Genomic DNA, 12,613 nt, shown 5'->3' on the forward strand with positions numbered 1-12,613 from the left:
AGATAAATCAAAAAACTACAATTGATCACGACGGAGAAGAATATTACCTCGGCTTCGCCGAGATTTTTTGAAACTCATCCAGATTGAATAAGCTAAGGTTATAGATAGAATGATTCACTTCTGTTGAGTTATTCCTCACATCTAATACTGTCCCTGTGCTCCATGGTCATATCTTCTGTCGATCAAACCCTAGAAGATCTGGTGCTTCTTCACGGCCGACCATATCTTGGCGCGGACCATCTCTTCCTAGACACATTCAACTACCCAATTCACCATATCTAGAACTCGATCCTTAGATACCTGAAAAACTGCACAGGTACCCTACCACTGTACCGCAACTCCGAGGGCAACATTCTTGTAAGTTGTTTGATACCAATCGGTTATGTTTCACAACAATGCCTACTACGGAAGTAAACATTTTGAGCCATATCAAAAGTCATATTACAATCTAAGTTATCGTGCTACCAAATATTTCTATAATTCTTTAGAGTGGAAGTGAAGTTCACTATCAACTACAACGGGAAATGATCTTGAATATTGGCGGATCGGAAAGTTCAGCAATGATACAACACAACATGAAGGATCATCAAAATACAAACAACACCTAGCACTTCTTCAAAAAGATGGAATCCAGTTTTTTGACAATGAGATGGTCGTGTAGTTTTCTTTTTGTGCTGGGATGTCGGCAGAGCAAATTGAGGCCCTTTTATACCGTCCATCAAGACCATGAAAGCTTTCTCCAAACACAAAACTCCAAGATTGCCTTTTTGAGCTTGTTTACATGCACAACTAAATATGAACTTCCTTGCAAAATAAACGGCTGTAACCTTACTTGTTAACACAAGCAGTCTGCGAAAGCAAATAGTTCGATCCAGTCATCCAATCACTCTGACAGTACCCCAGTCAACTTCTGAAGCTCCCAGCAAGTACTAGAGGAAAGATGTGCATGATACGGAGATTGGAGGCCAAAGAGAACCATCTTTGCATTTAGGATTAAGAAGGCATATGGTGGTGAATCTTAACTACTTTGATTAACCAATTTCCCTCCTCCGACTGCTTGTATGTTGATTTGCGTCTCTGCGTTGCTTCACCCTGCTTAACTCTTGATGATCATACTCTAAGTTGCTAAGCTTTCGCTGCCGCTATTGTTGTTATCATCCTTTTGATGGTAATGTCTCTTTCTACTACTACCATCACTTGCATGTCGGCTCATGTCTCTCTGGTGCTTCCCCCTGCCTAACTCTTCATGACCACACTCTAAGTTGCTAAGCTCTTCACAGCTGTTATCACTGTTATCATCCTTTTGGTGGTAATGTGTTCTCTTTCTACTATTACTTTTATGTTTCCTTTTTCGACTGTCACCATGTAGATCAGATCGGGATGACCTGTACTTATCATAGTCTGCCCTTTTAGAGGTGCACAGACTGTGCTGCGTATGGGAACCAAGATCATCTGGATCTCTTCCTTCGTAATGTTCTTCATCCATACTAGGCCTACGACTTGCCTGCTCACAAGTTCCATTGTATCGTTCTTCATCAAAAGTATCCTTGTGACTAGACTTCTCACCCGAAAGGCTAGTGGATTGGTTATCACTAAACTGTCTTTCGTCATCAGTGTAGTCTGAAGATTGCACATCACCCTTTTCATGAAATCTTGATTTATCCTCTGCATACTCACTGGAATAATTTTCCCCTCTCTTTCGTCTAAATGGGTATTCCTTGTGTTTCATCTTGTGCTTTTCCTGATCATCGTAATAGTTATCTTCATATTTATGATGGTTTTTCAGAGAGACCCTGTTGTTCTCCTGGTAGATACCTTCAGCAGAATCACAATTTCGTGTTCTCCTTCTCTTGGAAAATTTGCCATGTCCTCTGTATCTGTCATGCTTTTCAGTTAAAGCTGAATATTCTTCTCTCCTACTACTGAACTGCTCTCTCCTATTTGAACTATGACTATATAGATCTCTTGTAATATCTGACTCTTTGGTAGGAGAAGCACCACTGTCAGACCTTCGAGAGTGGAACCTAGTATTAAAAAAAAAATAAAAACTTAGCTGTGGACCAGCAACTGAAAAAAAAAATAGAGAGATTTAACAGGTACAGCATAAAAGCATGCAATCATTCTCTCTGATCCAAGTATGCCTACTCATGATAGGATCCCAAAGGGCAAAGCAAAAGGAATCCAATAGTCCCTCTATAAACTATTGTGTCAGTGCTATCGAATTACTTGCCTACACTATATATTAGGATATTTTTTAGTCATAACTTCTTTGTTACTAGACATGAAACAACATACCTTTTTTTGCTTGGTGTTCTATCTGAACGCCGAAACCTCTCGGATTCTGTGTAATCGACCTGCTTGTCATACTGGTACTCAGTTGAAGGACCAAACAAAGCAATCATTCTTTTAATCCAGTATTTGGGAGGAGGATTATCCCAATCCGCCCATTCATAATCTCCTCCAGGGTTGCGGAAGCAGTGAATGAAATTACAAGCAGTACCATGGGAACATGTCTGAATAAAGTAATGGAGATATAAACAGGATGAGTCAACATGCTATGACTGGTCAGATGAACTAGAAAATATCATAAGTAGCCAAAAACATTCACATATTATGATAATGGCAGAAAACTTCAGCATATGTTTAATCATCAACTATATTGCTTCTCCCTTCCTAAAGGACAGTAGTCATTGGACCTACTTGTCATCGTACTCAATTTTAACTGATACTGGTCAAGACAGATGCTTGCAACACATAACTGGTTTAATGCAGCACACAGCTTAGACAAATATATTTTTTCCCATGCCAACTTGGATTTCAACCCTGATGCCTTGCAGAACCTATATTACAAAGACGAGAAATGATAGACTGCATACAATGACACACACAAAGTCTGGGTCCCACCTCCATGCCTTGTGTGTGTCATGCATGCTGTGCCAGGTGCCAATATTTGACATAGGTGCAGACCCAAGTATGATAACAGTTGTTTCTAAAAGCTTTTCTACACGATCATAGGGACTTCAAGTGTCTATATACACAGGTTTGTAATAGGTGAAAGATCAAGAAGGTGCATACTGCCAAATTAGGTAGCACCCACAAAAAATTAATCCATAGTCAGAAAACTATGTCATACCAAAATAATTTCAAAACTTCTTAACAGTTTATATATGGCACTAGTGGTAGGCCACATCCATTATGATAAAAATTTCTTAAATGTTTTATATATGCCACTAGTGGTAATTCATTATATGCTAAAATATAAATTTCTGCATATATATGTAAATTTCATATTGATCTTATATGCCACAATGCCGTAAGTGCTAAAATGCATGCCAATTATTATCGTAATACTTAAACAATAAAATATTTAATATGCTTTTCACTAGTAATATATATAATTTATGAAGTTAAAATTTAACTTACATTATTTTCAATAAACTTAATAAAAATTGAAGTTACTCATAATAAGTACTGTCTTAGAAATAATAATAAATAATGAAAATATTTATATTCTTTATTAATAAACTTTACCATATTTATTTGCAACTTTCCTATTGCTAAGTGACAGTTATGCTAATAATGAAACAATGAGTGTTAACTATAAAGACATTTGGGAGCTCAATTTGTAGGGATGTGATATACAAACAAAATTTGTGGCAAAATACAAAAATCAATCATTGATATAGATTATAAGTGATATGATATTTGCTTGTATAGGGGTGCGCACTGATGGAAAAGATAAACATATCGCCATACCTTAAACTTTGACTTCATGTACTCACCACATATAGCAACCTTCCATCTCGTAACACTGACAAATTCACATGTCACCTAGTTCAACAACCATGTTAGAGCTTTGACAGTTAAGTATCAGTAAGAATACAAGATTGGGTACAAAATTTATTATTTTCCCTGATTTCCCAAGGAAAAAAGATAGAAACTATCCCAACATGAGGTTTCGAGCCAAATGACTAGGCAAGTACCTGTTTTCCAGCAAAATAACGACCATTAATATTATTATATGCAAGTACAGCCGAATCCAAGGACTTGTAGTGCACATATACATTCCCACGCAGATGATAGGAACCATTATTGCACACCTAATCATAGGGGAAAAAATTTAAGAACTTGGTTGGTTAAGATAACATTAACAAGCAAAAAGTGCAATTTCTAAACACTAAAATCACAGAAATATTTATAGGCATTAATGTGACTGGCAAACATGCAGAATGCAGATGGTGAAGAATCAAAGGTAAAGAAATTCTTAAAAAATGATATTCAAGTGTTATTAAGTTACATATGTAGTACAGTGAGCGCAAAAGATGGAACAGTTTGCAGGATTGTGAATGGATTCAAAAGCCATAAAACCACTATATTTAGTTGCACAAAATGGAGAAATCTCCAACAACAATATTTTTTGGTATTAAAGATCATATAGAAATGATAATTGGACTATGAGAGCAATGTTGCAAATTGCATCCAGACAAGTGCCAAAAGTAATTGCAGAGTAGTTTGCATAGATGGAATTAAATATAAGAAAGGCCAGAGCAGAAAAATACAGCAACCACCAACCAAGGCACATATCGTTATGCATTAGCAACACCTTTTTTGCAGATTTGAAAAGATCAATATAAATAGAATAACTAACACAATTCAATACTGCTAGCAGAAAAATAAAAATTAAGGAGCTTCATTAACATGGGTGAAAATAGCTTGTCTTATGCCAATTCAAATTGAAAGACAAGTTTAACATAGGGAATCTGACTGAGACTTTTTAAACTGATGAAATGTATTGGTTATATTGGTAGGCAGGATGCAACTGAACCAAGCAGTATTTACATAAATTCCTTTATATTCTCTATCACAATTATGAACATTAATCTGATGGGCACAAAACTTTTGCATAAAAATTTAGACAAAAAAGGCATCAGGCAACCTTGAAATTTACAAGTTCACCAAACTTCAGGAACTCTGTATGTACATCTTCATAAAATTCTTCGTAACAACAGTCCACCTCTTCATCAGTATACTGACATATGCATAAGTTAAGGTAAATTGTCAAGGTCACAAGACAATTAAGTAAAAATTATTCACAAAAATCTACTTCCTGAGAAGCAACTATAGAATGGAACAAAACATCAGAACAAACATGTATCAAACTCCTGCATACTTGATTCTAGATAAACTCAAAATATAAACCTTTTAATATAATTCATAAAATTACAGGAATAATTGTTTCTTTTGTTTTATGAAACTCTCACACTACTTCATTCTAACAAATTGACAGCATGCAAAAACAACCATAAGGCATACTGACAATTTAGGGTCGACTACATGAAACTTATTTCTACTTTAATTCTATGTAAGACCCTATCACCAGTAACACTCCAGGTCATCTACATAAATTGAAGGTGCCAATTATTTTAATCCAAACACCATTTTTAGGTTTTGTCACAGCCAGGTCTTGACCATTCACAAATAAGAATTGCAAAAAATCATTTTCCTGCTCGTTTATAGGACTAATTCAAAATCAACATGCTCCCCCACAAATATGGCTCTTCTGAATCATCAAACAGTCTACGACACTTATCTTTAGTTTAGTCAATAAAAAGAATGATTAATCTCCAAGAATCAAGGATGACACCTCATATCCACATGTAGGAAATCTGTATGAATAAAAATTTATTTATAGTTCTTTACTTTTGATGTATTTATGTTACAGCATAATGCACCATACTAAGGGGGTGTTTGGTTTTAGGTTCTCCATATGTAAATGTTCCATTGAGTTCTTGAAATTTGTGCAATGGACAAATAATGGGTGTTTGGATTTAGATGATAAATGTACATATGGGGTTGGAGTAACCTGAAATTGGGGGTTGGCAAAAAGGACCTATAGGTCCTTTTTGCCAACCTGAAAGTTCAAATTACACATCTATCCTTGTAAAAAATATATAAGATTTTTTTCGAGTTTTTAATAAGGGTAAATAAGTAAATGGGTATCCAAAATACAACTCAACCTCATATTCACCAAACACTCCATTTACATTTACATTTTCTCAACCTTTTTTCAACCCCAACTATACATTTACATATTTTCAACCCCAACTTTCCGTTGAAAAAATACAACTTAAAACCAAACACCCCCTAATGCATGACCCACTTGAAAAGGGTGATGGCTAGTTAAATTTAACCAAGCCAACTAATCTGACCAAGGATATCTCACTTTTATGCAAAAGCAACATTCAAATTTATATGTTAAATAAAAAATTACGTATTCAGATTTATGTATCATCTTTGTGGCAATTGAATATCCAAATACTGATTATTTATACACATTCTAACTCAAAATTTTCATTATTAACAATCAATGCTACTCCTATCAGACTCACAAATTCGGCATATTAATTTCAAGTGAATCAGAAGTACACCTGCGGCATTTATAACCTATGAATTAATACTCTACTAGGAGTTAATACTCTGAGAATCTTCAAAGTGTTAATAACAATAAAATTTCACTATATGTAAAAAAAGGATATCATCACCTGCAAAGAAAATCCTGAAAAATCTTCAACCAAACATGAATGGATCAAATATAAGAAATGGATGATGCGCATGCATGGAGTCAACTAATCAGGTACCAAATAAATTTGGCAATACATGCATTGATCGCAAAAATAAACAGATGAGAGAAGGTGTGCATGGGTCACAAAGTCCTGAAGATAAGAATACACAGTGTGTGATAAAATATAGAACATGATGAAATAATAGCTATCGAATCAGTGAAGTAGGATACAGAAGACAATTAAGCTTTCCAGCTTCAACAAAAGTAATAACCTTGAACCTCCATTCAAGCATTCATCAAGATGAACCTCTGATGTGATATCGTCAAAGAGAATACAATCATGTTATATATTTAAAAAGATAATGGATTTACCACACTCACTAGAAAGAAATCAGCCATTTAGATATACAAAAGAGAAAACATCAACAAATATTATAACAATGGCATTAATTCTTTTTAAGGGGAAAATACCTCACACTGTTTATTGGAAAATAATTTACAGATACTAATTTTATTAATTTGGTAAAATCTTCTCAGCCTTTTGCCTAAGAAGGGTTCCTAGATGTGTATTAACTGATCCAAGGACAAATTAATTGCCACATTAATGGATAACAAACTAGACAAGTTAGAACATGTAAAAGATGGTGCGATTATTCCCAACTATTCTGCTATGATAATAAAAGAAACAGACTATGAAATTGTAGCAAATGATAACTTGACGATCGAATAAATAGCATAATGAGGATACCACATTATCCACAAGAGTGGATGATCTTACAAACCTCTAGCCCCTCATCTTGCTCCCAGGAAAGTCCAGGACCATTGTACATATTTTTGATGAGCAACGTGCAAGATTTATCAGGGTGAAAGTGAACTCTACTACATCGTGACCCAAATCGACAAGCCCCTGTCTTAAGGTGAAATGGGCAATGAGCCTTGTCCTAGAAAGAAAGAAAAGAATAAAAAAAGCCTAAGTTCAGAATGACAGTCAAATCCATATATAAACTATAAAAAAATTATAAATTATTTTCAGAAATTAATAGATGCTGAACAACCCATAGGGAATTAAAATCTTTAGTTTCAGCATGCATACCTGCTCTGTACCAAAGTTTGGAACCTCTTGGGCAACTTTTTCAAGCACTTTTTGAGCAGAAACTGATGAGCCATCCATGTATGAAGCAAAAGCCACAGATTGTGGTGGTAGTGGATTGGATGTTGGTCGGTTATCATCCTATAATATAGTGAAGCTTTCAAAAACATAACCAGTAATACCAATCACAGCAAACTAACTAAACAATTGGAGATAAACTAAGTCATTAACCTCTTCAGGTTGCTTTTTGTAAGAAGTTCCCTTTGCAACTTTAACCCTTTTCTTCTTGACTATGATCTCATTTCCTTGCCAAATGATTTCAGCAGGCCCTTCTTCAATGTAGTCCCATTCATTGTCTTCATCTAACTCATTTTCCTGTGCACAGCGATGATTATTTTACAAGTATACTATAAAATTCTTAAGAAAATTTTAGCCACATGGCCCACATTGTTCATGAATATAACTTCTTACAGTCTTAAAAAGTGTAGTTTTTCATTTATACGATTGTTCATATGCATGTTTAACAATCCAGCACAGTGTGAAATATAGAATTGAAGTTTGATATGTTAGTCAAATGTATACATCAAATCATATAAGTTACATAGTCAATTCAGAAAGCCTTGTATAAAAAGGGCACTCAAGTAGTTCTTCATAGTAAAATTATATACAAAAAGATTAATAACTTGATTTGGCAGTTTATAAAAGTCCATTTGAGCATTGTACAATTAGGACACATTATTCACAATAAAAAAATCTACAGACAAATTCTCAAGGTCTAAACTATAAGCAATGATTTCAACGAATAGAAAAACAGGATAGGTTTCAATTTTCTTTAATGTCTTTTGGCTAACTATTTTGTATCACTTTCCTCTAGTTGAGTAGGTAACAGCTTGAATTCAGTTGGGCGTGCAGCGATAAACAAATTGAACACAGTATGGTGCAGTAAGACAACCGAACAATTAGAAACAAAGCAGTCCAAAGAAGTTTACACGGTCTCCAGCCGAAGCAGAATCTAAAAGCATAAGATTACCAAATAAAATGGAGAAAAGAAAAACCTCCTGTTCATGCGCTTTATCCAGAAGCTTCTTCCTCTGCTCCTCCTCCTCAGCCGTCTTCCTCTTGGCGGCGGCCTCCAGCCATTGCCTCTCCCTCTCCTCGAATACCGCCCGCTCCCTCTCCGCTATCTCAGCTTCTTCCTCCTCCCTGAGGCGCAACCTGAGCAGATCTTCCGGATCAGCGAGCCGCGCCTCCTCCTCCTCCTTCTCCCGGATCGCCGCCTCTCTTCGCAACTGCTTCCGCTTTAGCTTCTTCACGGTTTTCCTTCTGTCCTTCCTCGTCTGACAGCAGTTCGCAGATGCCAGTGCATTATCAAGCACCGCCGATCCCGTGCCGGCGGTCCGCTCCGCCATCGGTGGCGACTGATCAACGAGAGATCGACCGGGTAGGGTTGGAAGGTACGAACGTCGCTCGCCGAGATCGATGATTGTCCGTTTGTTATGGAACCGACCCAGCCTTTGGCAGTTTAATTGGGCCGAGCCAGCCTTTGGGCATTAAATGGGCCGATCCAGCCTTTTGGTGGTTTAATTGGGCCTAGAAATGTTCTCTATTTTTTTTTAATTCAGAAATCCAACTTTTAGTATAGGATTTAATGAATTTTAATTAAAATCAAAGTAAGATCATTATATTCTGAAAAATCTCTTAAATATAATTATATATGCTCTCTTATTTAGATTTAATCATCTAGATTGAAAATTAAGAGTTTTTAAAAATCAAATTATATGGTTCAATAAATTATCACAAGTATTCAACCCTCTAATATAATATTGATGAATCCTCTTTAGTATCCTATCTTTTTTTCTCAAAATAATTTTTTTTTAAATTCTTTATTCCGATTTGAGATCGCCTTCTGAACGAGTCGTCGGCTACCTAACTTGTAGGTTGATGGTTAAGGTGATCCCCACAAACAGTGAAGGAAGACGATGATGGACTCTTGCATGCCACTAAATACTGAACTGTAAGAAAGAAGAAGAGGATGAGAACGAAGGTCAGGGGTGTCCTAACTCAACCGCTCCGATATGCTCAAGTCAGACCCTCGCCCGAAAATAGAGAAGAAAATGCAGGAAGGCAGAGAGAGAATGAGTATTTGTTGATTCTGTATACATACTTGTATCCACTAGAGGAGGAGTTATATACATTTATGAAAAGAAAAATGAGAAAACTATTTTATCTTAGTTAAGGAGAATATCTCTCAGTGGAAATCTTATTAGAAAAGATATTCCATATGGATAAGGAGAATATCCTATTGCCACCGCAGTAGTGAAGAGTCTTATATATTATCCATGCTTGATACGACATCAGACTACGTTAGTATGCTGCATTAATCGGGTAGATACCAAAGATATCATATGATTGCATATATCATTGATCTGTCTAGCTAAATGAGGAAAGGAAGAGGGCACAGTTGGTTGAGCATGGTGGAAGGCACTGAGTAGGTGGAGTGCGGGCGACAGAGAGAGTCTCAAGCCAAAATCAGCTGAAACGAGCCTTGGGGGCGAGATAAGGTATGATACGATCAGGAGGAGACTTGGTGGAGCCCTGGCTCAAACTCGGAGCTCAGAATCGAGTATCGAATTGAGTTTTGAGAGAGGTCTGATGTGAGATCTTGAGCTGAGCTGAATGCCGAGTTGAGTGCTGGGTCCTAAGCTATGCTAGTTGTCGAGTTGGACATTGGATCCCAATTTGCATCGGTGGTCGAGTCAAGCATTGGATCCCGATCTGCACCGATTGTCGAGTCGGGGCCTTACCACTTTTCTAGAGTCAGGAGCGTGAGTATGAAATGAAGTCGGGGCACGAGACCAAGCTAGTCAGTCTTAGAGTCCAATCTTCTGTCCGACATGTCACCTAATAGGACCTAATCTTGACCTTTTGGACCAAGTTATACCGACCCATAACATTCTTTGACAGATTTTAACTTCAAAACAATCATAGCTTGTGCGTAGCACATAGCAAAATCATAATTTGCACCCTAAAACACTCGGATAAATAATAAAAGGATTAAATTTAAATTTTAAATGAGATTAATATCTTAAACATCGACTTCTAAATGTGTATAAATTATATATTAAATTTATTCGATAGACAGATCAAATCAGAATAGACAAATGGAATGGTAAAGATTGTGAGCTATCCAAGAAAACCCCTAGCGCATGCAAAACCTAGCAACCACACAAAGAAAGGAGGCAGGCAGTCCAGGGAAGTGTTGGAGCTTTCTTTTGACAGTGCACCAAGATCATGCCTCATCACCAGTCCCAGTCCCAGTCCCAGTCCCTCTCTAGGAAAAGGATCTCCCTTAACTCCAAGAAACACCCATGCCCATTCTGCACTGTCATAGTGCCCATATTATATAATATGATGGTCCCAACCTCTGATCCAAGGTACTTCTGTTTAATTATTATAATGAAATCGCAGTGTTACAGACCAATCATTTCCGTCAGGTACTTAATTATAACATTTATATATCTTCTATTAAAGTTAACGAATTCTTTCTATATATATTCATAAATCTCCTTTCGTATAAACTTTAACTAATTTACAAGTCGTCACAAAGAGAAAGAGCTAAATTCTAAAAAATGTATTTATTTCCCTTTTTTTTAAAAATTAACATCAATTATAAAGGTTTTTTTTTATAACTGTTCAAAGACAAATGTGAAGCGGAAGAAAACGAAATCATATCTCCCACGAGGAAAAAAAGTGGGCCCACACAATCAAATTTTAGCTGTAATGTTATTATATGTAAGGGTGAGTATTCGATTAAAACTGAATCGAACCGAACTGAATAAATCGAAAATTGAATAAACTGATTTTTTTCAAACTAACCGAACCGACCAAATTTCCCAATAAAAACCGAACAAACCGAACCGATATTTTATCGGTTAATTCGGTTTTTTAAATATTACCGAATTAACCGAATTTTTTTAAATATTATAAAAATTTTACTAATAAATTAGAGATTTATATATTTATTTACTTAAAATTTATAAATTATTTTTAAATTTAATTAATTCGGTTTAACCGAATAAGAAAATTTAAAATCGAAACCGAACCGAATTAATCGATTTTTTTTAAAAAAATAACCGAACTTCCGAAATAACTGAACCGAATTAAAAATTCGGTTCGGTTTGATCGGTTTAACCGAATTTTTGCTCACCCCTAATAGGCATTGACAAGGAGTGGGTGACCCAAGGAGTGGGTGACCCAAGGGTCGCAAGTATGTCTTGGGAATCTTAGAAGCCAAAGAAATCATCCAAGAAATTCGAAAAAAAGACACAAAGAAATCATCTAATCATCTCGTATTTCCACATAGATGGGCCCACCAGACGGCGACGGTGGTGCACCAGGCGGCGACGGTGCTGGTTCTTCTGGCGGCAGCGGCGGCGCTGGTTCTTCTGGCGGCGACGGTACAAGTTCTTCTGCAGGCGCAGGTGGCGACGGTGGTTCTTCTGCAGGCGCAGGCGGCGGTGCTCATATGGCGGCGCCGACCGCATCCGCGGCCGCCTGGGCGAAGTTCGCGGCCGCCTGGGTAGGGGTGAGTATTCGGTTAAAACCGAACCGAATTAACCAAAAACCGAATAAACCGATTTTTTTCGAACCAACCGAACCGATCGAATTTCCCAATAAAAATCGAACAAACCGAATCGAAATTTTATCGGTTAATTCGGTTTTCGACCATATTAACCGATTTTTTTTAAATATTATAAAAATTTTACTAATAAATTAGAAATTTATATATTTATTTACTTAAAATTTATAAATTATTTTTTTAATTTAATTAATTCGGTTTAACCGAATAAGAAAATTTAAAACCGAAATTGAACCGAATTAACTAATTTTTTTAAAAAAATAATCGAACTTCCGAAATAACCGAACCGAATTAAAAATTCGGTTCGGTTTGATTGGTTAAT

General features: G+C 36.3%; 1 protein-coding gene across 1 annotated transcript; it reads right to left on the reverse strand.

Moving 5' to 3' along the window:
• Positions 1–427: 427 nt before the first annotated feature.
• On the reverse strand, positions 428–9,082 carry LOC141822688 (uncharacterized). The gene is made up of 9 exons (XM_074710018.1): positions 8,708–9,082; positions 7,884–8,027; positions 7,656–7,793; positions 7,345–7,503; positions 4,937–5,029; positions 3,984–4,100; positions 3,757–3,831; positions 2,296–2,513; positions 428–2,024 (listed from the first exon to the last, which is right to left on the reverse strand). Exons 1-9 carry the CDS (start codon positions 9,059–9,061, stop codon positions 1,118–1,120), a joined length of 2,205 nt encoding a protein of 734 aa, XP_074566119.1. The 5' UTR covers positions 9,062–9,082; the 3' UTR covers positions 428–1,117.
• Positions 9,083–12,613: the final 3,531 nt, after the last annotated feature.

This window comes from Curcuma longa, chromosome 3 (assembly GCF_044706935.1).
Source record: "Curcuma longa cultivar G26 ecotype Majalengka, Jawa Barat chromosome 3, ITB_CL_G26_1.1, whole genome shotgun sequence".
Taxonomy (NCBI): Eukaryota; Viridiplantae; Streptophyta; class Magnoliopsida; order Zingiberales; family Zingiberaceae; genus Curcuma; species Curcuma longa.